The following is a 26,056-nucleotide window of genomic DNA, read 5'->3' on the forward strand; positions in this document are numbered from 1 at the left end:
TTTCCCTTCCCCCATGAACATTGTACAGGGAAAGGTGTTAGAGATTCCTGTCGTGACAGGCATCGTGATTCCAGGATCCTTCATAGAGCCTCTCTACCTTGATGTATGTCCTTACATCCCTGAGGATTTCCTTTGGTAAGCAGTGGATTCTTCCTCACCAAGGCCAACCCCCAGTGACTTTTAGAGAAAACAACCCCCCACCCCAAATAACAGGAGAAGCCTTAGACTGTCACCTTGGAAAACAAAAGAGTTGTGACCTTAGTGACTTTAGCATCTGCCACTGCCTGTGATAATCATTCTTCAAAATGTGATGTGATGGCAGGAATGTGTCCCTTGGAGTTTCAGCTTCCACAAAGGCGACCAAAGAACACATATTTCAACATACAAAGTACAGCCAGATCTTCACTGGAAACTTTTAATTTACAGTAATAAAGTATAGAACCAGGCAAAGTAACACTGGGTTGGCATGCCCTTAACAGCGACCCAAATACACAAGTATTCAGTGTGTGTACAAAGAAAACGGTGACAGTGGAGAGCAAAGTGGGAACGTTTCTCAGAAAGAAATGAGAGAATGCCCAGGGAAGAGACAGCAGCTTTGCAGGAGTGCACCTCATAGGACTGGAAAATGATTGCAGCACATTTCTTCCTGTAGTCCTTCCCTTGCAGACACAAGGGACACTGGGCTGTGTAGTATTGCTGTTCCTTTTTCTCTTTACAGGAACCTATCAGTCTGGACTCTAAGAAAAATGTAGGGTGCCATCTGTTTCTTGCTGAGGATGGTCTTTTTTGGAGGGGGTAGTTCTATGTCTATTGGAAGGGGTGAGGGTTAGCCTCTGAAGCAGAGTGTCCTCTGGTCACTCAGCATGAGCTTTAAGCTGTGAAGGATCACGTGACTGTTGTCCTGCATTCCTGAAAAGACTTTTGAAAAGTAATTTTAAAGTTGTAACAACATTTGGTTACAGAGTAAAACTGAGAAATTGCTCTGAGGGAGTAGGGGTGGAGTGGGGTGGGCAGAGGCAGGAGAGAAGGAGAGGTGGGAGAGACAAAATGGACTTCAAGAGGAGGTGAGCAGAGAGTTAACTCAGGGTGATACTAACTAGTACTTTTGCCAGGAGGGCTGCACCAGAATGAGTTGGCAGAAGCAAAGGGAGTTACAGAGCATCAACAGGAGGAAACAGAGGACTGATGTAAAGAATTGTATCTGGCCTGGGATGAAAGGGAGGACGCTTGCAGCCAGAGTTCCTCTAAACAGTCTTTTTGCAGACAAATGGAGCCGTTGTAAGGAGAGAGCTATTGGGAAAATTCCTATGAAATATTTTGTTTGGGCACAGAGTGAAGTTCAATAAATAAAACATTTCAAAGACATAAATATGAGGATGATAAGGAGGAATGAAGTGCTCAGGGGAGGACCTGAAGAGGAGGGAACCAGAAGCCCATATATGGCTTAGGGTTGAATTTTTGTCTGGCTCCTGTCTCTAGGGCCCCATGTCAAAATGTTAGGACTTGGTGTGTACATTGCAGAATGTTCGGAGGAGGGCACAAACCCCATCCTTAGCAGGAGTTGGATCTTGTCCATTTTTAGATTGGTAGTACTATAACCTAGAAATCAAGCTGATCTTGAAGGATGTTGAGCTAATTTGAGATTTTTCTAAGTTTTTTTTAAAAGAGCTAGTGAGACAGACAGGATGGTTGATGTAAAGAACGTTTCAGTGCAGCTGTTTTCGTTCTTTGTCCCCAAAACAATGGCCAGAATGGCAAAAGAGGGATAAGTTAGATGGCCCAGGGTCCATCAGCCCCCCTTTCAGAAGTCACCCAAATTGCTTTCAGGGTTTCGGGGAGTGTTGTTTCTAGGCTGAGGAAAAGGTTGACAGGGGGACTGAAGTTAGAGTGCCCCAAAAAAGGGTCCATCAAAGGGGCCATGGTAAAGCTTAACGGTTGACATTCAGATGTAAGCCAGGAGAGCACAACTATATAACTTTGTGGAGAAAATTAAGAGACAAAGTTACACAAGAAAAACTTTTACATTCAGATTAGCATTACCCAGTATAACATAAGGTTAAATGCAATTGTACAACTGGGTGGACCAAGACTAGAGCACCGTAGAAGGATACAAGGTAACTGTAATTAGCTGTTTGTTACACCAGTCTCCTACACAAGGGACTAGCAACTGGAAAGCATGTAAAAGAAGTTAGCTAAAGTCAGTATCTAAGGGATGAATCTGAACAGAAAGTGTCTAACTGAATTCTTTGTTTCCATATATGACAAACTTTTTATATTTGTTTAAAATATTAACAATATTAGCTATTATTTAATGAACAAAATCAGAGTATCTTAGGTAAAACAAAATTTTTGGTTAGAAAAATTGGATAATGTAAAATTCTAAAAATTGGGACTATTATCTTAAATGACCATTTCTAGTATTTAAAAGCATGAGGACACATATTTTGTTAACATAAAAGTGTCATACTTACATTCCAGGATTAGAAAGTAAATATATTTTATACTGTCAAGCTGTATAATGAGACAATGTAATTTAAAGTTGTATTCCTCCAAATTAAATGATTTCCAATTCTAAAAAGTGTAATCTCAGAGACAGTGACTGCCTTGCTCCCTTCTCAAGGGCACCTCTCTAGAACATTCTAGAACACCCTAAATTACTACCCCAGTGAGTTCCTTGTCAAGAATAAATTGCTCACCATGTGGTAGTGGCACACATCTTTAATCCCAGCACTTGTGAGGCAGAGGCAGGTAGATCTCTGAGTTTGAGATGAGCCTGGTCTACAGAGCACGTTACAGAATAGTCAGGGATACACAGAGAAACCCTGTCTCAAGCCCTCACCCTAAACGAGTAAGTGATTCATTTTACAAAGTTTACACTGAACAACCAGAATGTTTTTTCTAAAATTAACTCTATTTGTGGAAACTTTAAATTCTCTACAACAATGTCATTTTATACACTCAACCAACAAATGAAAGATGAGAGCTTTGACAGTCATGTTAAATCTTTAATAAGTAATTATTATGTAATTATTATGTAAATATGTAATATTGACTAAATTAGCAAAAAAAAAAAATGGTCACAGGCAACTCTTGACTCCTGCCAATGAAACAATCTCTAGGCCAGCACATAATGATGGGAGGAGCATGTTTCTCAACATTATTCTATTTAAAAATAGATTATTTGTTTAAGAGCATAATTTGTAAAGCAAGATTAACTATTAAATGAGCTTTAGCAAACATTGGCTTTTGGGATCTCTTAGGGAACATCCATAAACATCTCTCTGCTGCTGGAGAACACTGATGACTCATTCTGATTCAGGCACATACGTTGCAATGACCTTAGGCTTTATTTTAAAGTACAGATTAAAACAACTATTTAATTGTCAAAGCCCTTATACTCTTTGTAGGCTTCAAGGTAAAAGTCCACTAATTGGCCCTGGAGCCTCTGTTGGGTGGAAACTAGATTATAGTTTCAAAGCACCATGAGTGAGCCCATGTTGGAGAGAATCTCCTTCCTCTAAGTCATCTCCTGAAGAATCTAAATGCTTGGGATATCACTTAATAGAATCATTTGTTGACTCTACAGTTATAAAACCAAAGGTCAAAGATACCACTTGGATATTCTGAATAACTTTTCTAAGATGTGAATTTGATGACAGTATCTAGCAGCCTCCTTTAATATGACTGGAATTAGATTTTGTTTAAAGGAAAAAATTGAAATCCAGGGTAAGAGCATGGCCAATTGAACTAGGATGCAATCCCCACTAGTGGATCGTAAGCTTAGGTAAAAGATTCCCCTGTTCACAGCATCTGCATACGTCAGTTCAGGAGACACGGAGGGCAGAGTAATGGCTATTTGCCACCCTGTTTGAGATATTGAGGATGTGATGCAGGTTCTAAGATCCTCCACTGGGTAAGAGAATCCATCTCCTTATCATGAGGGGAATGAGGAGTAATTCTTCTTTTCTGTAGATACAGAAAAGGTTAGGTTTTATTTTATTTTGGCCTACACAGCTGGCTCTAGCCAGGCCTACAGAGCTTCTGCCATATCTTATTTCCCTATGCATCCTTGTCTTGAAGAAGGCTATCACATGCAATTTACTTTAGTGGGATTGTGCCCCATCCAAAGGCACTACTTGATCCTAGGGATGTCCTGCCATGCAAGTGTATTGTAAATTTAACCCATTTTACTCAAGCATTCAATTTTTTGTACCTAGTTTTAAAATATATACCTGCTTTTGAATACTGTTTTACATTAAACTTTAAGTTTACTTTGTTTCAAATGACTTGCTTTAGGCTTAATTTTTGACATCATACACAGAAGGGTATATAATGAGGAATATAAATTATTCTTTTTCTCCAAATGTGCTTAGCATGGCTGACCACTAACTTTTATATCTTCATTATCTTGAACAGTTTGCAGTAACTTAGTAACTTTTATAATATTAGACTTTTATACCTGTTAAGTTTGAGCCTTAAAAATTTACTTTTTGAATTAAAGATCCTTTAGTATTAAAGTAAGTTTTAAAATATAAATATAGTCCATGAGATATCAGAAACCTTATTTTACAAAAATAAAAAAACAGAAGCAGTTTTTGTATGGCCCATTTTTTCCAAATAGATAAAGCTTAACAAAGGTAGAAAGGACATAAATGATCTGACATACATTTTTAATTTAATTTAATTTAATTTTATTGAATATTTTCTTTACATTTCAAATGTTATCCCTTTTCCTGCCCCCCCCCCCCCGTCCTGGCCCCAGCTGCCCCATGCTTGGGGGCCAAAATGCCCTGGCCCACTCTGCTGCTCCGGTCTGCAGGTCAGGGTCTAGCAAGAGAGAGAGAGAGTGGGCATAAAGGGGAAGAGACATGAAAAATGGAGACAAGACAGAGGTTCTAATCAAGTCTCAAGTCTCCTTTATTGTCTCATTCATTGAAGGGAAGTCCCGGGTATGCTTTGCCACGTGCCTTATAGGTGTGGATACCACGTGCGCCTTGCAGGTGTGGATATCATGTGTGCCTTACAGGCATGTATAATGTGGATAGCAGATGCACCATGCACCTTTCAGGCATGGATACCATGTGTGCCTTGCAGCTGGGGGCACTAGACAGCAAAACAAGATATGTGGGATAAACAAGATATTTATCAGTGTGCTCAGCTGTTGTAGGCTGTTGAAAAACAAATCTCTTGTCAAGCTATATGGCTCAAGATGGCTGTAAAGCTGATAGCCGCTTTCTGCTATGAGTTGGCTCCCAACAGATCCCCGTTTTTAAATTTTTTTCAAAAGAGAAGACTGGGAAAACTTATGGAAACTGTGTCTGTCTTAGGTTGGAACAAAGGACCTCAGCCTCCCTTTCCCATCTTTAGATACTCAACAGCCATTGGTTGAGCTCCTGTCTTAGGATGGTGAGGCCTCCCAGTTAGGGGCAAGGGTCTTGAAGTGTTCTCTTACCCTTCATTGACTATCTGGCTTAGCACGTAAGTTAGGGGTTAATCCTCATCAATCTTGATGACAGAGGTTTCAGAGTCCCCTACTTCTAGCCTGTAATAGCGGGCCTGTATGGGTTTCATTTGAATAGCATCTATCTGTTGTCATACAAAAGCCATCAGTCTGTTGAACAGCATGAACCTGAGGGACAAGAGACATAACAATGCCTGAATGGTTGGTATGAAAGCAACACTCTTTTTTTAAGGGCAACACACAGAAATACAGAACTGATCATAGCTTTGATCTTAACAAAACAAGGAAATCCCCGTCCCTGCTCAATCAATCTCAAACCCAAAAAACAACTATAGTAACTGTAGTAGTGGGTTTAAACAATGTACCCCACTAAATCATAAGTCAGGGAATCAAGAGTCCAATAGAGCCTGGAAGTGTGTGTGGTGATGTCTCCTTCCGCATCAAGAACTTCCCAAGTCAGGTTTACTCTTTGATCTATTCCAGTTTGAAGGCAATTGTGAAGCATCTTCATGTTTCCTGCAAATAAAAAATATGCTTCTCAGGGGGTTTCTCCTCCCTGGATTTGTTATTGTTGTCTATTTGTTTAATCAGTCTCTCTGGCAGCCAGCATGTGGCATCTGCCATTTGGGAGTATATGCAGACAGAACCTCTTCCCCAGATAAGCACTGGATCTGGCCCATTCCAGGTTCCAGTTAATGGGTCTTTCCAGAAGACTTGTTGCAAAATTCTTTTTGATATCAGGATGCCAGAATCTATCTGCAGCAGATTTTCCTTCAGACTTCATTAGGGCTGCACATAATCAATCCCAACTGGGATAACAGATCTCAACCCCAGAGATTAATAGGAAGGCCTGAGATGACATGGTGTTGTATATTCCCTGTATTTCCTTCTTTATCTTTCCACGACAGCACCTTAGAGCTTTGTTGTGAATTTAGACTTTGGCCAATACCCCTTAAGTTAGTTAAGGTTGGGGTCAGAGGCCAGGTGTCAATCACTTTGTTTTAGGATAGTCCCATCAGCTCCTGTATCAACCAAGCATTGGAATGCCTTTCCATCCAGCCATAGTGTCATCATAGGTTTTTGTTTAACTATAGGCTGTACCCAATATGCGTCAGAGGAACCAAAGACTTGATCACCTCTCTTAGGACTCTTATATTTGTGGTTAGTAACAATAGGGAACAATGGAAGTAACAATAGTTGAGCTATCCTCCTTCCTATAGGAATGGTGACTATATTCTGAATTGCCTTGGCCATTACCTTAATCTCACCTTGATAATCATTGTCTGTAACTCCAGGAAAAATTTGTAGTCCCTGCGTAGTAGCACTGCTTCTTCCCACTATCAGGCCAAACACATTTGGATAGAGCAGTCCAAACACTCTGGTGGGTAAGGCCTGAGGTCCCATTTCTGGGGTTAATACTGTATGGGTGGCAGAACTGAGGCTCAGTCCTGTGCTTCCTGGTGTTGCTCGACAAAGTTCAGAAAGGGATTGTTGTTTGCTGGTATGAAACTGACTGCCATAAGCAGCCATAGCAGCTATATTCTGAATTTCCTTGGCCATTACCTTAATTTCACATTGATAATCATTGCCTAAAACTCCAGGAAAAAATGTAGTCTCTGTATAGTAGCACTGCTTCTTCCCACTATCAGGCCAAACACATTTGGATAGAGCTGTTTTGGCTTGTGTTGATTCGGGGCCTGGAGCTGGCCCCTGTTTCCGTTTCCCTGATTATGGGAAAGGGTGTTTCCTTGTGCATCTCTTTTGGACCTACATTCACTAGCCCAATGCCTTCCACGTTTGCAATGTGGGCAGAGCCCAGGCTGTTTGCTGGGCTGTTTCTGGGTTAACTCATTTTCTGCCTTGCAATCTCTTGCAAAGTATCCAGGCTTGCCATATTTAAAACAGACCTTTTTTTCTCTACTTGCCAAAAAATCTCTTACTGATTGTCCTTGCATGGCAGCCGCCATAGCTAAGCCCTGTTGGTAGGAGGAACCTATGTCAGAACAGAATCTGGTATACCCTGTAAGGTGTGTCTTTTTTCCTGTAGGGTCTAATGGCCACTTGGCAGGCAGAATTGGCATTTTCATATGCAAGTTGTTTCACATAATCTATACCTGCCTCTGCATTACCAAAAATTCTCCCTGCTATTTTCATTAATCGATGAACAAAGTCAGAAAATCTTTCATTAGGCCCTTGTCTGACTGCTGTCAAAGATGCACCAGGGTCTCCCTTTGCTGGAAGTTTATGCCAAGCCTTCATGGCTGCATTTTGAATTTGAGCAAATAAGCCTGGGATATGCATCTGGTTATCACTAGAAGCAAATTGCCCTTCTCCTACTAAGGCATCAAAGGACCAACCATTGTCTGCCTGAATGTTTCTCCTAGCTGTTTCTTTACAATTCTCATGATACTCAGATTTCCAAATAAGACGGTCACCACTGCTAAGAACTGCTCTCACTAACATATTCCAATCACCAGGAGTCAGTCACTTCTCTGTGGCAGACTCTAAAATTGCAAGAGTAACAGGAGCAGTGGCACCGTATTGTGATACTGCATTTTTAAATTCCTTAATAATCTGAAAATTAAACCCTGTGTGATATCTCAATGCAACCCTTTGAGCGTCTCTGGTCTCTGATACAGGGAAAGCCTCATTGCCTCCCTCCTCTGGCTGATCTGTGGCTAAACTAAAGCTAGAGGACAGGGACCGTCATTAGACTCCGGGTTGAGGAACGTGAGAATCTGGGGGATTTTTGCAGTTGGCCTCTTGAGACCTTTTTCCTGTCTTTAATTTTTGTAGCTGATTAATTAAGTCCTGATACTCTTTTTCTAACTCTATTAGTTGTTTAAGAATAGAGATTTTGTCCTGTAACTCCTTTCTGGAATCTACAACCACTGTCTCCATAGCAGGAGTATCTGGAGGTGGAGGCACACTGGGAGAGGGCCTTTTGGGAAGAGGGTCATTCAGGGTTGTAATATTTGACTTCCTCTTCCTCTAGGTTGGCACAATCTGGCTCTGACAGATTGTCATCAGTCTTTGGTTGTATTTTGGATTCTAATTTCGGATATATATGTTTCTTTTTATTTTGAACATGAAAGACAGCATTCAAACAATGAAACAAAAGCAGACAATTAACACACATGAGCAGCAAACAACAAAACAAAAACAGAGTTGAGTTCAGGCTGATTTATTTCTTGCCCCATTTTTATTATCATGACTTACCGTTCTCGGGAATCACCTTTGTTTCACTTCTGAATTTTCAATAGATCTTTCTTCAAGTAATGTCCCTCACTGTGTCTCTCATTCTCGCTGCCTCTCGTTGAGTACCAAAATGTCCCGGACCGCTCTGCCCCACGCTTGGGGGCCAAAATGCCCCAGACTGCCCTGCTGCTCTGGTCTGCAGGTCAGGGTCTAGCAAGAGAGAGAGAGTGGGGATAAAGGGGAAGAGACTCAAAGAATGGAGATAAGACAGAGGTTCTGATCAAGTCTCAAGTCTCCTTTATTGTCTCCTTCATTGAAGGGAAGTTTGGGGTATTTATACAGTTTGCCATGTGCCATGTAGATGTGGATACCATGTTCGCCTTGCGATGGGGGCACTAAACAGAAAAAAAAGATATGTGGGATAAACAAGATACTTATCAGAATGTGCTCAGCTGTTGTAGGCTGTTGAAAAACAAGTCTCTTGTCAGGGTATATGGCTCGAGATGGCTTCAAAGCTGATAGCTGCTTTCTGCTATGAGTCGGCTCTCAACACCCCCCAAAAACAGGGGATTTCCCATCCCCCATCCCCTGCTTCTATGAGGGTGTTCCCCCATCCACCCACCCTCTCCTGCCTCCCTGCCCTCGAATTCTTCTACACTGGGGCATCAAGCCTTCACAGGACCAAGGGCCTCTCCTCCCATTGATGCCTGACAAGTCCATCCTCTGCTACATATGTGGCTGGAGCCATCAGACATACATTTTTTTTTTTTTTTTTTTTTTTTTTTTTTTTTTTTTTTTTTTTTTTTTTTTTTAGACAGAGTTTCTCTGTATAGTCCTGGCTGATCCTGGAACTCACTCTGTAGACCAGGCTGGCCTTGAACTCCAGACATACATCTTTAAGTCAGGTTTTGTTAACCTGAATAGATGGTTATAATCTTAAGGGTTTATAAATAATCATCAAACATAGGTTGCTCCTAAGTACTATTTTCCATAAACCTTGTTTGTGGTGGTTTTGTCTCATCTGTTATATTTTACTCTCAGAACAAAAACCATCATACAAAAATCAATCCTAATCCAAAATATCTTGGAGGCTTACTATTGTGTCCTTATTGTGGGGAAAATAAAATAAACCATCTTGGAGCCTTGGTGGTGCTTCATTTGCCTAATCTAGTAGAGGGCTCAGTAGGACTAGGAGTTCTATGGGTGCCACAGTAGTTGGTTTTCAGCATGTGGTTTATAGCATGCTTTATATCAAGATGGCAGTGAGGTCACATGGTATGTCTACCCTATAGCCTTACTAATGATGGTGGCCAACCACATGGGTGCTTCCAACCTGATAAGGTCATCAGCCAAAGTGTCAGGAAACCACGTTGCTCTTTACTCAAAGACCAACACTCCCCCTTAGTCCTTTTCTTCAAAACTATCATTTCTCAAGTCAAGAGTTGAATCCAAGTTACATATATAATATGCAGTAGCAAATCTATTTTTCTAAACAAAAGCTGAATCCAGGTTACACATATAGCACACTGTGGCAAATCTACACCTTTAAAAAGAGTTAAATCTCAGTTACACATATAGTATGTTTCAGTCAATTAAAATTATAGATTTTAGACTATGAACCCTTTCACTGTAAGTTTTGAGCTGGTTTTTCTGTTATAGATCTTACAGATCTTTTAAAAATCACACCCAATTAATTTACTAATCCTAAAGTGTAGAAAGATAAATTTTACATTACAACAAAAGCTTCAAAGATAGAAAACAAAACCATGGAGTGGGGAGGCAGTATTCAGAGAGTTAAACATTACTTTGTGATTACACTTTGCTATTTTGTCACCTCTATTGGAAATAGTTTGCCTCTCTTGTTCTCAAGCACAGCGTCTTTACCTGGGCTGTTCTGTTTTGCTCTCATGTCCTTGTCAGGTGTTTGATCTGACTCAAGACAGAGATTTTGGAAAAAACTTTTAAACAAGCATGCTTGAGTCTGGAGTGAGCAGGCATGCCAAATTCCCTCTCTAAAGCCAGCCTTTTCAGTAGAATAGAAGAGCATGAAACAAGTTTTAATATTATCCATACCCACAAGAAATCTGAGTCTCTGTAAGACTGAACCCAGTGATTTAAAGATCCATAGCCAGTTTGTGTGTGTCTGGAGATAGGAGCAGACAACCTAAAACACCTCCTCCCAAGTGTTGGTCAGGACACTACACAAACAATAGATGTCACTGCTGTTGCCCTTGGTGGCCTCAGAGAAAGGGAAGGTAAATTGTATTGCTGAAGACACAGGACCCAGGGAATTCTAACTGGATCTGACCTGAAAAGCTCCCAGAGAAAAACTGGAAATCTACTCAATCTTACCCAGGAGTAGTCATTGATCTTAAAGTAGAATTACTACCACACTATCATGCCAGGAGCCATCCATGAGAAGCTAAAAACTAGCTAGTAAGCTTCCTGAGATGGTTTCACCATGGGCTATAAAATCATAATGGAGTTACCCTTCTAGGCAAGGCCAAAGGCACTATATTTGAGGAAAGATTCCTGCTATTAATATGCTTTTCCTGATATTATTAAATATATATTACAAGCACTAGGTATTAGCCCACTCTTTTGAGCAGATTTCTGTAGAACAACAAAGATGTACTGTCTTGTAGTGATGCTTTATAGACAAGTAGATGATTTCTTAATTCTTGATGATTCTATAAGTATTCCTAAAATTATACTTGTAATTATAAAACCCATTTTAATAGGAGTGTTTTTAAGTCCTCTCTGATATTAAAACTGCAATGAGAACTCTTCCAGTCTTCAAGTATCATGAGTTAACTGCTTCTGAAATAGAAAACAGGCATTTACAACTAAGAACACAGCCCAAGAAGTTGTAAAACAATTAACCAAATGTCATAAAAAGGGAACTAGAAATTTATTGTAGGCACAAGGACAGAAGATAAAATATTGACTGTGTTTATCTATATAAAACTTCAATAAAACTTAGTCACAAAATTATAGATTTTAACTGTCAATGAACCTGTAGAGCTAGTGACAGAAAATGAATGTCTAATCTTAATGTGGATATATGTAGACATCTCTGTTGTAAACTTCTTATTCAATTTATGACTTGAATTTATGTTTGAACTTTTAGTGAACTTTTGTTTAAAAACAAAGATGCTTGGGGAAACTGTGTGATCTATTCCCGTAGATAAGGCACAGAACACTGGGAGTGACTACATTGCATGGCATCATTACTTCAGAGCAAGAGAAGAGAGCAAGATTAGGAGAAGGAAGAAGAAGGACATCAGAGTAGATTAACTTAGAAATTAAAAGTAAACTTAGAAAGTAAGAGAGCAATATGCAGAATGCAGATAGAAAGAGGAACAAAGAAAAGGCTATAGAAAAGACCAGGTAGGCTTCTCCTTACTATGGAACAGAACAGGTCTTTTATTAACAGCAAGGCAGGCTTAGTTTTACCAAAGAGGACAAAGCTTTTTTTCTTACAGACTTGGGTTTAGCAATAAAAGAAAAGAAAGTTTCTCTTTCTCTATGCAATAAAGACTGTAGCCCATTTTTCATCCAGAATGAGTGAGTTCTTTCTGAACTGGCATTTGATCTTTTTCACCATATGCATATGTAAGTATAGATGTATGTGTGTAAGTATGTAATTATGAGATAAGTATGTAGCTTAGACCAATTGGTTTGCATAAAGTTGTATGAGCATGCATGCATAACTTTGTTTATGGATGTATGTGAGTTTATGCATATTTGCTGTGTAAAAGTTTTTCTTTCTGGGAGTGACTCTCTTTCCTGGTTCAATAAAAGTTTATTGCTCCAAACCTCCTTCCTGCCTGACATGCAAGAGTGGAGGCTTCTGAGCAATAGAGGAAAAAGCCCTAGCAATTAATCCTTTACCTGATCCCCTGCTGTTAGGCTACAGGTATTAATCGACCAAGACAGCATTTTTTCTTTTTCTTAAATATTTTATTTACAATTCAGATGTTATCCCCTTACCCCCTCATTTCCACCCCCTGTCCAGAAACCCCCTATCCCATCCCCCATCCTCCTGCTTCTATGAGGATGTGCCCCCATCTACCCCCCCACTCCCACCTCCCCACCCTCGAATTCCCCCATACACAGAGTCCAGCCTTCATAGGACCAAGGATCTCCTCTTCCACCTATGCCTGAAAGGGCCATTCTCCCTTGCATATACAGCTGGAGCCATGGGTCTCTCCCTAAGTGTTCTCAGGCTGGTGGTTTAGACCCTGGGAGCTCTAGTTGGTTGGTATTGTTGCTCTCCTCATAGGGCCACAATCCCTTTCAGCTCCTTCAGTCTTCACTCTAACTTCTCCATTGGCAACCCCTTGATCAGTTCAATGGTTAGCTGTGAGCATCTGCCTCTGGATATGTCAAGCTCTGGCAGACCTCTAAGGGCACAGCTATATCAGGCTCCTGTCAGCATGCACATCCTGACATCCACATCAGCGTCTACCTTTGGTGACTGCACATGGGATGGATACCCAGGTGGAATGATCTCCAGACAGCCCCTCCTTCAGTTTCTGTCCCACACTTTGTCTCCATATTTGCTCCCTTGAGTATTTTGTTACTTCTTCTAAGAAGGACCAAAGCAACCCCACTTGGTCTTTCTTCTTCATGAGCTTTATGTGGTCTGTGAGAGATGGCTCAGCCATTAAAGGCTAGGCTCACAACCAAAAATATAAGACAGCATTTTTTTAACCCTCAGAATAAGCAAGAAAGCTTTAGAATTTTTTTTTAGAAGTTATCAGCAACCATTTAGTATAGTTAGAGAGGTAGATGGCCAGAGACCATCAGTCTTTAAAGTTTCCTTTGAGACCACCAGTCTTTAAGTTACCTCTGTGTCCAACTCTGTGACCCATTTCAACCCATTCCAAGCCAAGCAGACTCCTGGCACTATCACACCAGCATAATGCCTAACTTCTAAGTATTTATCCTTACACTCCCAAGTAAATGCAACTCTTATCTCTAGTCAACATAAATCTATCTATCTATCTATCTATCTATCTATCTATCTATCTATCTATCTATCTATCTATTGAGATGGGCATGGTAGCATATGCCTTTAATTCTAAGGCTCAGGAGGCAGAGGCAGGAGCAAATCTCCATGAGTTCCATCTGGTCTATACTGTGAGTTCTAGGCCAGCCAGGACTTCACAGTGAGACCCGAGAGGGGGGGAGGGAGGGAAAGAGGGAGGGAGAGAGGAACAAGGAGGAGGAGGAAGAGGAGGAAGAGGAGGAAGAGGAGGAAGAGGAGGAAAGCAGCAACAGCAGGTTCTCCCTGCAGCAGGTGGAGGGCAATACAGAAAGCTACAACTAGTCAAAATGCAGAGAACAAGTGACCTTGGGTACCCAGTCCCAAAGGCTATATCTACAACTCATCCCTACACCCAACACTCAGGAAACTTCTCAGAAGGGGTGTGTGTGCTTGTGTGAAAAGACCATAAGAGCCAGAGGACCAGGAAATTTTCAGAACATTGTCTTCTAGTTGTTGCAGGAAAGCTCCACCTACAAAATCTCAACAATATGGCTGCCTTAACAAGACCTGAACAATGCCAACATGGGTGAAATCTCCCAGGAGTTCAACATCTAGATGAAGAGTAAATAATACCAGGAGAAATTGGTCTTCCCCAAGGATAAGCGCCCCAACTAGTTATCCAGTACCATGTGATCAGTCCTAAAAGCATATACATACAAGCACATACATGTATAGATATATGTATGTATATATTTTATACATATATAATAAGTATATAAACAATAGTAATTAAAGGAAAACCATGAATTTAAAAGTCATCAGTGTCTTGGGAAGTGAGAGGATTTGGAATATTATATTTTAAATAAAATAATTTTTACAATTTTTGTTGAAAATATCCATCTCTGGAGTTCCGGGTTGTAGTGAACCACTCTGGATGTGGGTGCTGGGAACTGAACTCAGATCCTCTGGAATAGGAAGTGCTCTTAACTGCTGGGCCATCTTTCTGACCTCTCAGGGCTTCATTTTAAGCCATGCCTGGGACACTTTTTTAGATTCACTGGAGGCTAAGCTGGTTCATTGTGTAAGCGCTTTAGATGTAAGACTGAGGAGCTCCTTCTGGATCTCTCAGACCCAAATACGAAAGCAGGTCTGGGTAAAGCTGCACAAGCCTGTAATCACAAGAGTGGAAAGTCTGAGACAGGAGGATGGCACTCCATGGCTTGTTGGCCAGTCTAGCCAATCAGTGAGCTCCAGGTCCAAGGAGCGACCCTGTCTCCTCTCAAACACTGGAGGGCCATAGAGGAAGACACCCTCTGTACGGTAAGCGCGCGCACACACTCTCTCTAGTTACAAATTCATTAGAACGCACAACTTAGATTTTCCAGGTTCCACTGTCTATTCTCTTTGGTCCTCTCAGTTCTCTCTTCATAGTTTGTCTGATCTTGCCAAGAGTAAGAACTAAATACCCTGGGGATCCGCCCACATCTGAAGGCTAGGTTCCGATGGCCCTGCTTCCCTCACATCTCCCACTCTGGTTCTATGGTCGCCCCTCTCTGTTTAAGTCCTCCACCCTAGTCCTCTGCTGTTCCGAACCAAGAAAACTTCAAGCGTCCTTCTTTCTGCAAAAACCACTGAACACAGCCCGATACACAAAGTTGCCTGAGACTGATAACTCAGAACCACCACCGTCTCAATGCGCCGGACTCTGACGTCACGTTAAGCGCCGGAAGTGACGGGGCATGCTGAGACGTCATCTTGCTGCGCAAAAGGAGCGGTTGTTGACAGGCCGCAGAGGCGGCGGAAGGGGAGCTGCGGGGATTTTTATCATGCCTGACTGGGCGAGCTGTCCTGGGCCGAGGCCTCTGGGCTGGGGATGAAAGAAACGGATCAGATGCAGAGTTTGGAGGGCTCCGGGGCCGAGAGGTCAGTCGGCACGCAGACGGGCAGCATGACGGGTGAGTGTGGTGGCCTTCTCTCCCGCCCTGCCCCTCGCCCGGCGCCCTGACTGCCTGCTCTAGTCTCCCTCCAGCTCGGCATCCTACTTGCCCTGTGTCTCCCACCAGCCTGGCACCCTAACTGCTCTATGTCTCCCTCCCGCCCTGCTAGCCTGTTACCTCCCCCCCCGAACCCCCCTCCCCTCACACACACCCACACTGCACCTCCCTGACGCCCTGTCTGCCCTGTGACTCACAGCGACTCCTGCCAGGCTGGCTGCTCCCTGGTCTCCTTGCCAGACGCGCGTCCCGGACTGTGCTGTCCAGGCTTCATAGGTCGCCTCCTGCCTTGCACTGGTGGTTGCACCTGGAGTCAGTATCCAGGAGCTGAAGAGCCTGAAATTGCGCTTTTGCAAGTTCACCGCACGTGATGCCTCCCTCAAATTTCGCCCTATGGTTGAAGATCAATCATGTTCTAACCATTGCCCTTTTAGCAATGCCTAGTTCCAGCGGGGTAGGGGTGGGACCTCCACGACTACATCAGAGAGAAGGCCTTATCCCTGTTGTTGTTGTTATTATTATTAATTTATTTTTGGATTACTTCCAGAGCTCTTGTATCAGTTTTGCTATTTTACCTGTGGGGTGAGCTGGAGAGAAAAAAAGCACACAAGTTTGGAAAGTGCTACCCGAGGTCACTGAAAGTGAGGTTGGGGCCACTCTTGCTAATAAAGCTTTTATTCTCCTCCCCGCCAATCCATCTGCATTTCACTAGTAGCTTTGTGCTTATCTCCCCTGACTTCACTAGTGAAATTCTGAAGTGCTTGCCCTCTCTTTTGTAGGTCAAATACCAAGGCTTTCCAAAGTGAACCTTTTCACTCTGCTCAGTCTCTGGATGGAGCTCTTCCCAGGAGTGGACACCCAAGGGCAAAAATCTCAGGTATACCTTGTTTCCATAGATAGTGTTTACCCTTGGAAAACCAGTAGTTTAAGTTTGATTTCATTGCCCACTTGTAGTCCTCACAGTCAAATCCAGCAGGCCTTAAGACTTAAGAAATAGCTTCATGGCTTTTGTATGTTATGCTCAACTTACAATAGCATAGTTTATGTTTCTAGTCTGAAAAGTTACTCCTAGTGTGTGCCATGATTGTCAGGTATTAAGGGTTTTCTTTTGGAGACATTTAACACCTTAAAATGTGCATTGTAAAATTCAGTTTGCTGGTAATACTAAGTTTGAAAAACCTTTATTGTCTTCATAAATTTAACTTGAATCCTTTTTTTGATGCAAAAGATTTTTTTTATTAGTGAAGTGTAATGTGTAAGTTTCTATTATGAAACTTCCTCATTCTGATAGAGAAAATTGAAATAAGATAGGTGTTCTGATTAAAACGCCTTCATATAAGTTTTAGAGTTGTAAAACATCATTAGAAACAAAGATTGTTTTTTTAAAACAAAGGATCTACTTATGTCTTTGTGCTCCTCCTCACCCTAGGTTTCTGGCATCCTTTCCTTCATCTGACAGATACCATGGAAGTGTTGTTTAGAAATAAGTTGGTTTTGTTTTAAATATTTTATTTGAAATCTTGTTTAGAAATCTGACCCATACATGTTATCAGTTTAAGGCTTTAAAATTAAAATCTAACTAGACATGGAAATAATTACAAGAGGCATCAAAACAAATCCTTGTTTTCTGAAAGCTGGCCATCTTGGAAAGAGGCTTGACCTAGGGAAGCTTGTGGCGTTTATACCCTGACCCACCCTACTGGTGTTCACTGCCTTACTTCTTCCCGGCTGCACTTCATGCCCATGTTCCCCAAGGCCATAGCCATGAAGCCACAGTGTCAGGTCAGGGGCCGGGGGGGGGGGGGGGGGGGGACCAAGGCACTATATGAAGGCACCCTCAAAGTTATTCTAGCAGTGCATGCTAGCCTGAGAGCTTGATTAGCAGTTCTAATGTTATCTGTATGGAATGTATGTTTTAAGTACCAGAAAACAAAATTTACAAAATGCATAGATTATCATTGTCACTGTTTGTCATCTACTGTCAGGAAAGCATATGTGTATATTACTTTTATTAGTTTGGGTATCATGGCTGCTGCAGAGAAGCAAAACCAGTGATAGTGTTGGGGAAGAACCGACTTACTCCATTTTCATCATTTTGTATAAACATTACTATTATTATTATTATTATTATTACTATTGTTATTGAAACTGAAGATAATCCAGTAAACCAGCAGCTTTAAAAAAATCATAACTACATATACTTTCAGGAGACTTCTCTTTTACTAGTTAATATACTTAAGTACTTTTTCAATTTTTCTAGCCTCCTTATATAAATCAGGACTACATGCCTAGTGGTGGCATGGCCCAAGTGGACTAGGCCCTCTCATATCAATCAGTAATCAAGAAAATACCCTAAAGGCACACACATAGGTCAATCTGATAGAGGCAACTTTTTAACTGAAGTTCCCTCTTCCCAGGGGTCTCTAGTTGTTCCAGGTTGACAAAAACCACACACAATATGTCACAGAAGCTCCAAGATGCAGTTTGGCATTTAGGTGTTTAAAGTCCATGTTCATTATAAAGTGAACAGAAGGACAATCCTCACTACTCTGCCACCTAGAGACTGTTGACATTTTCTGTTGTTTGATTCTTTTTCTGTTTTCTTTTATTTATTTGAGATATTGTGATCTTCCTTCACTAGATAAGAGAAATCGATGTGCTGGGGTGTCATTGTCATGGGAGCAGCCAATGGTTCACGGTCAGCCTGCCTGAATTCACAGTCTAGTTCAAGCTCTTGCTACTTTGTGTAACTCTGAATACTCTATTTTACATTTCTCTGTCAGCTTCCATTTTAGTACAATGGAAAACACCAGTACATTCAGTGTGTTTGTCTTGAGGTCCCTGCAATTGAACCAAGAGCTTTGTACTTGTAAGACAAGTGTTTCAAACCCTGAGCACACTCGTAGGTTACTAGATAGAGTTCTTATAAGCAATGAATGAGTTAAACTAATAACACTTTTAGTGCCTTGCACTTTTGCACTGATGGGCATTTACATTGTTACTTTTGCTAGACTTCATATTTAAAATGTTTACTACATTTGCAAATATGACCTGTGTCTGAGTTCTTCTGTGCTATCAGATATTTACATTGTTCAGTAATAAAAGCAGAATTTTTTTTAAAGATTTTATTTATTTATTTTACATATATGAGTACACTGTAGTTGTCTTCAGGCAAGCCAGAAGAGGGCGTCAGATCTAATTGCAGATGGTTGTGAGCCACCATGTGGTTGCTGGGAATTGAACTCAGGACCTCTGGAAGAGCAGTCAGTGCTCTTAACCACTGAGCCATCTCTCCAGCCCCTAAAAGCAGAATTTTAAGTGTCTAGTCAATGATTGGAAAATGGGCTATGAAACTTATAATAAGGGTAATTAATGGAAAGTTTTGAAGTAGAAATAATTCCAAACCTTTTCAAAAGTTTTCATTAAACTACAATGAAAGCATGAATTAGTAGAAAAGAAAATAATTTTGAAATGTCAAACATCTTCATAGTACTTCTATACCAAACCTTCTTCTTACCCCTCACCCCAACCATAGCCACTTAGGAGACATAAGCTACCTCTTAAAACTCATTTTATGATTACCATTACCAAAGTCACCCTCACCATTTATCAACCCCATCATGTCCTATGTTTCCTGCTCTGCTTAAAGAGAACCTCATTTCCAGGATGGAGATTTTCTTCCTTGGAAGTTATTCCCTTTCTAAGAGACAGCATTTGTTTTGTAAGTGTAATCTCAGTAATTACCAACACTGCAACTCCTACTTTAAACTTGCCCCAATTTGTTAACTGTTTCACCTACTTAGGGCTTACAGAATTCTACACCATCATCTCAGTCTCTCACTTGGCTGTGTTCACAGTCCTAAAGTCAGTGAGGGTTGCTTCCAGAGCAACTAGCTAGGCCTATGGCTGGCATCTAACAAAGGGTCTTAAGCACTTATTGAACTAACTGAAGGGCCAGACTCTGTTACATTTATTTATTTATTTATTTATTTATTTATTTATTTTCATATGTATGAGTATTTTGTCTGCATGTATGTCTGTGAACTGCATGCATGACTGGAGGCCATGGAGTCCAGAAAAGGGTATCACATCCCCTGGAATTAAGTTACAGATAGTTGTGAAATACCAGGTAGGTGCTGGGAATTGAACTTAGTTCTTCTGTAAAAATAGCCAATGTTCTTAACTACTGAAAGATCTTTCCAGACCCTAGCTTCCAATTTAAAACTTCTATTATGATTCAAGCTTAGAGAAGGGATCCATGTATTAATTTTTATTACTACCATAAAAATCACCACAACGTTGATAACTAAAACAAAAATCTATTATCATACAGTTTTGAAGGTCAGAAGTCCAAAAGGCTTTTCACCAACTAAAAGCAAAATGGCAGCAGGGCTAATTTCCTCCAGAGGCTCTAGGAGAAAATGTATTTCTTTGCTTTTTTTTTTCTAGCTTTGGAGAGTACCTGCATTGTTTGGGTTGTACACCCTTTCTGACTTTAAAGCCCTTTGATAGCTTGTTGATTCTTCCTCTGTCCTCCTTTGCTTACAGTGGTTTCTGTGGTAACACTGGGCCCACTGGATCATCAGGACATTCTTTCATACCAAGACTGATGGTGCATATCTTCATGCCCACCTGTAAAATTAGCCCCCCTTTAACTATGAAACAGCATAGCTGCAGAGGCAGGGTCAACGTAATCTTGGGGAAGCATCATCCTGCCTGCCGTAGTCCACATGTAATACCTTTGATATGTAATTTTTTATCTTCTAGACTCCACTTATCCTTCACAACCTTTGGATTTTTATATTGCTTAATACTGTCCCAATTCTATGACCTCCAGATTACAGTTTCAACCCTATAAAGGCCTTATTTGGAAGCTGAGGTGTAGTCTGAGCAAATAGTACCCAAGCAAAGTGAGACATCACTGCAGAGCTCCACAAGGAGGAATCCAGCTCTTAAATCCAGAAACGTGGAATTCATCATATTAATCATTTTCTCTTTTAATCTGATTTTAATTAGAAAACTGAAGAGGAAAACCGTGGTCCCTTAGGAGATAATGAAGAGTTGGCCAGAGTGTCTACTGACAAAAAACAGGTGAATTGTGATTTAAAAAAAAAAAAAAAAAGATGTAAATGGGATAAAGTCCTGTGAAGACCTCCATGGTCAAGGGAGTTTCTTAGATTTCTCCATAAAGGCCTTGTGTACTGATAAGCCTATATGTCTTTCCTGTTTGAAAAATTCAAGTGCGAGTATTGTGTAATATTCTATTTGTTTTAACTTTCAAGTGTAACGTCTAATCCTGATTTCACACAGATGTGTTGAGCAATGCCCTGCGGAGTCTTTCACATGTGTATCTTGGTTATTATGACTGGAGTACAAGGCCTAGTTGCTCTTTTTGTGGGTCACTTCTCAAGAGTTAAGGGTTGGGGTAATTAATATCTCCCTCTGGAACAAACAACAGACTGGTTCACTGTCTGTCTTGACATACACTGTCTGTCTTGGTGTTCCTCTCCTAATATCAGATCCCTCTGTAGATCCAAGCAACCATGTGGTCCCAGCTGCATCACTCCCTGTGAAACTAGAGGGTGTGACCACCACAGACATGCTTCTTACTCTTCTGAGTCCTTTGTCCCTGACCCAGGAGTTTCTTGTCTACTATTGTATATGAGACGGGCAGACAGACCAAAAGACAAATCCTGATCTCTGTGATTCTACCTGGTTTCTCCTTGTCACTCACCTTTAGTTTCTAGAGATGGTCATTCATCATATATAAAAAAATAACGTGTGTATATTTTGAAAAAGTTATTATTTTGATGTCTGTTTTTATAAGTTTTCTGGTTACTTCCAGGAGTGAGTCTCTTCACTGCCTGGTGTGATTTCGAAATAATTTGCTTAGAAATGCTTAGATGCTTTTAACACAAGAGAAGCACGAAAGAGAAAAAAAAATTAGCAGATCACCTAGGTCAGTATACTGGCTGAAGCATATGCAAAAGGTGATCCTGTTCTATGTTTTAATATAAAATATGTGACTAAAATTATATAGAAACTTGCCAAGATATGTGTGAAGCAAAACAAAACCAGGATGTAGAAGAATGGTTCCCAGAAAGTCAGTGTCTGGGGCTGCAGAGGAGACGGCTCAGACAGTATAGCTTGGGCTTTTTTGTTTTAAGTTTGGGATGAAAAATTCCTCCTCAAACTAGATGTTTATGAAAAACTCCATCTCAAACTTGGTATTTTGTTCTTAGCTAGAAGCAAAATGAACAGTTTGGGGGGTTAGGGGAGTAAGGTGGGCTAGATTTTGGGTTTTCTAGACAAGGTTTCTCTGTGTATCTCTGGCTATCCTAGAACTCAAGGCTGGCCTCAAACTCAAGAGTTTTGCCTGCCTCTGCCTCCATGTGCTGGGATTAAAAGCATCCACCACCATGTCCAGCTATTTTTATTCTATTTTAAACTCAAAAAGGTAATAAACTTGGACTGAATATTGTTCTAGTAAGAGGTTGATAATATGCTTCCTGTATCTGGGGAACAATGTCACAGACAGCCATTTGTTCCTGGTTTATTTCTTTCTGCTGACAGTGTAAAGCCTGTATCCTTCAGCTGAGTTGCAGCCACTTTAATAGCCATATGGTTCAGTTTTAACAGCATTGGCTCTAGTGCCCAGAGCAATCTTTTTTGAAGATTTATTTATTAATTATGTACAGTATTCTGCCTGCATATATACCTGCATGCCAGAAGAGAGCACCAGACCTCATTATAGATGGTTGTGAACCATCATGCGGTTTCTGGAAATTGAACTCAGGACCTTTGGAAGAGCAGTCAGTGCTCTCAACCTCTGAGCCATCTCTCGAGCCCTGATAAGGCAATTTTTATTCATTGCTTTCTAAAATGAACAGTTTGCAAACAAACTTGCTGGAAATAACATACACTTTGTATTCAAGGGATGTACAATTCTCAAATACTTTGCAGTAAAGAGGGGAATCAGACTTATGATTGTGAGCCAGGTCTTTAGTAGCTGAGCTATCTCTTCAGCCCAAGAATTTCAAGTTAAGGCCAGCCTGGGTTGTATAATACAGTTCTGACTTTTAAAGGTCTTGTAATTTTAGAATTGAGATGATGTCTCCTTTAGTTTTGCCTTTATTATCTGAATTCTTCAGAGTCATGTGTAAATCCCAGAGGGATTTTCTTATGTTTCCTTTACCTTTTTGAAGCTTAGAATTAAATAGTCCCAGCCTGGATGGCATAAGAAGCAAGTCAACTGACTTGGCTTTTGGCCTTTATTAGGTTAAATTGAGCTCATCTTTCACTAGAACAACGTAATAATAGTTACACATGTAACTGATTGATTAGAAGAGCTGTTGTTTTGAAAGTTTCTCATATAAGTCAATATGAAGCTCTCAGAAAGTCTTCCTGTACCTAATTAGATACCTATTTTTATGCAGACTGTGTTTAGATAAGAACTAAGCATAGCTTTCATCTCATTAGAAAATCAAATATTACCCGTAAAAGGATAGTAAGATGTTATAATTGATGATGTCATATTTTGTCTTAATTAGGTGAAGAAAACTGGTCTTGTGGTGGTGAAAAACATGAAAATCATTGGTCTTCACTGCTCCAGTGAAGACTTGCATACTGGGCAAATTGCTCTTATTAAACATGGGTCCAGGCTGAAAAACTGTGATCTTTATTTTTCAAGAAAACCATGTTCTGCTTGTTTGAAAATGATAGTGAATGGTGAGTACACACAAGGTGGTGCTGGGGACTCAGCTCCTTTATCTGAGCATGGAGAAGGGGGCACATCCTTAAATACACACATAGTGAGGGGTAGAAATTCCTGTTTGAGGGCCATTGACACTTAGGAAGAGGAGAGTCTGAAAACATGAATTCTGGGCTCAGCTCTGTCCACTAATCTGTTAAACAACCTTTGATAAATTACAGGCTGATACAGTTTGACAAAGGATCCCCAAAATTTTAGTGGCTTAAGATAGCCTATCACCCTACAATCATCAGTCCTGGGTGCTGCTGAGCAGCAGGCAGTTTAGTCCAATGGTTGGTTTGTGGGATTAGGCATCATTCTTCCCCTCTTCCTGTCATCCTGGGCCTCACTTGTGTCCTCTGCATCCAGAGAAGGCATATTTGCTTCTCAAAAATCCCTGCTTGGGAAAGGTTGGTGGAGGTCATGGTGGTAGAGTGTTTGCATAACATAGTGGGCCCCGGTTTTTCCCAGCACCACAGAACAAAACAAAAGCCGTGAGCTAGAGGTCACATACATTCTCTCTGTGTGTTTCCATTGTGGGAGCTGTAGGTTCTGGCTGGGCAACTGCCTCCCTGTCTGGTTTCTTTTCTGTTAGTGTGATAAACAGCAGGACCAAAAACAACTTGGGGAGGAAAGGGTTTATATGGATTATGAAGAGAATTCAGGACAGGGACTCAATTCAGGAGCTGCTCACTGGCTTGTTCTCCATGGCTTGCTCTGCTTGCTTTTCTGTACAACCCAGGCCTAGGGGTTGCACTGCCCACAATGGACTGGGCCCTCACATGCCAATCATTAATCAAGAAAATGCTTCACAGACTACCCAGAGACATACACAGATGTCAGGAGACAGTTCCTCAGTTTCTTGAGATTCCCTTTTCCCAAATATGTATAAGTTTATGTCAAGTTGACAAAAACAAGTCAGCATACTCCCAAAGGTTACTATAAACCTTGGAAGGGTACACAAAATTTTAATGAGTAGATACCTAACTGCTTCTGACTCCATTTTATAGGTAGACAAATATGCAGATGATTCTATCTTTTTTTGTTTGTTTGTTTGTTTTTTGTTTTTCGAGACAGGGTTTCTCTGTGTAGTCCTGACTGTCCTGGAACTCACTCTGTAGACCAGGCTGGCCTTGAACTCAGAAATCCACCTGCCTCTGCCTCCCAAGTGCTGGGATTAAAGGCATGTGCCACCACCGCCCGGCTGATTATATCATTTTTTAAAAAGTATCTTACACACATGTACCTGGCAGGTCTACAAAAAAGGCAACAAATATGAGTCCCAGGCTTTTTCCTCCAGGGTCACTTGGTATAAAATGAATGACCCAGGGACAGGTGATGCATGAGCTCAGAGTCAGTGACCCTGCAGGATGCTGTGTTGTGAAGGCTGCAGTACAAGCAGGATCTTCATGGCTCTGTTAGTTACTATTCCGTGTCTGTGGTACAGTACCTGACCAAAAGCAACTTATGAACAAGTTTATTTTGGCTTGTGGTTCCAGAGGATTAGAGTCTGTTGATGGTGAAGGAGGCATAACATCAGGCAGGCATGGTGGCAGGAAACTGGGAGAGAACTGTACGTGCAGTAAGTCTACAAACTGCCCAAGCCCACCCCAGTGAGTTAGTTCCTTCAGCAAGACTGTACCTCCTAGAGCTTTCATAACCTCCTGAAATAGTGTCACTAAAAAGGCCAGAGGTTCAAATATGTGAACCTGAAAGAAACCCACACGGGTTGAGTGTAGAACAAGAGGTCTTCATATTGCTAGTCAGGGCAGCAGCACATGTAGTAATGGAGGCATGAAGCAAGCTTCAGCATCTGAGTTAGAAAGGTATTCTTGTGGAGTAGTGGTAGATGGAGTGTAGTGGTCTGTCCAGGCTTCTGGGAGAGCTTTGGAAGACTGACAGCCCCTTTTTTGTGTTATGGAGCAGAACACATAAGAAACAAGAAAACTCATCTGTCTCATTAGCCCTGGGCTGAACATACCTCATCTTAGTGTTCTGTGTGAGTCAGAGCTGCATATAAAGTAATTGCTGTGAACCACAGTATGCGGGTTGCCTTAAGGACCATGTGGGGGACTGAGTTCAGAGTGAACTGGCCTGCCTGCCCCATGTCTTAGTTAGGTTTTCTATTGCTATTCAGTGGTTATGAGCGATTCCTGTTCTTGCAGGAAACTCAAGCTCGGTTCCCAGCACCCAGGTTCAGTGGCTCACAACTACCTATAACTTCAGTTCCAGAGAATCCAGCACCTTCTTCTGACCTCCGAGGGCACTAGAACTCACATGCACAAACACATAAAATAAAATCTTTTTATTGAACATGATTAAAAAAACTTTTTTAATTTTGATGAAATGTAATTACACCATATACTAGCAGAAATTTTTCTGTTGTTAACTATTTATAATAAACATTTGGTGCTTACATAGCAATTTTATTCAACATTATAAGAAAATTAAAATACTTTTTCATGTTTATTATCCAATTATGTTTTTTTTACAAATCGCCTGTTCATATGTTTTGTTTCCCTTAAGGTCTTTTTTTGTTTTTAATCAATATGAACTCTTATTTAATGAGCCAACTGTGTCTCCATGCAGTAAAGACTACCTACTTTTTGCTGTCACACTGAGTGGAAAATGCCCTCAGGTTTGTTCAGTATATAGGCTTT

At 40.9% G+C, this 26,056-nt stretch overlaps 1 protein-coding gene across 5 annotated transcripts in view; it reads left to right on the top strand.

Moving 5' to 3' along the window:
* The first annotated feature begins 15,396 nt into the window (after nt 1–15,396).
* Cdadc1 (cytidine and dCMP deaminase domain containing 1) overlaps nt 15,397–26,056 on the top strand; it is a 42,022-nt gene continuing 31,362 nt past the window's right edge. For 4 of the 5 annotated variants that reach the window (XM_034498269.2, XM_076930918.1, XM_034498265.2 and 1 more), the window contains exons 1-4: nt 15,398–15,607; nt 16,426–16,523; nt 20,663–20,737; nt 23,197–23,374. In XM_034498269.2, coding sequence (XP_034354160.1) covers nt 15,526–15,607; nt 16,426–16,523; nt 20,663–20,737; nt 23,197–23,374 — 433 coding nt within the window. In that variant the 5' untranslated portion in view covers nt 15,398–15,525. Of the gene's footprint in view, nt 15,608–16,425; nt 16,524–20,662; nt 20,738–23,196; nt 23,375–26,056 lie in introns of all 5 variants that reach the window. The other variant, XM_034498264.2, reaches the window with a different exon arrangement.

This window comes from Arvicanthis niloticus, chromosome 3 (genome assembly GCF_011762505.2).
Source record: "Arvicanthis niloticus isolate mArvNil1 chromosome 3, mArvNil1.pat.X, whole genome shotgun sequence".
Classification (NCBI taxonomy): domain Eukaryota; kingdom Metazoa; phylum Chordata; class Mammalia; order Rodentia; family Muridae; genus Arvicanthis; species Arvicanthis niloticus.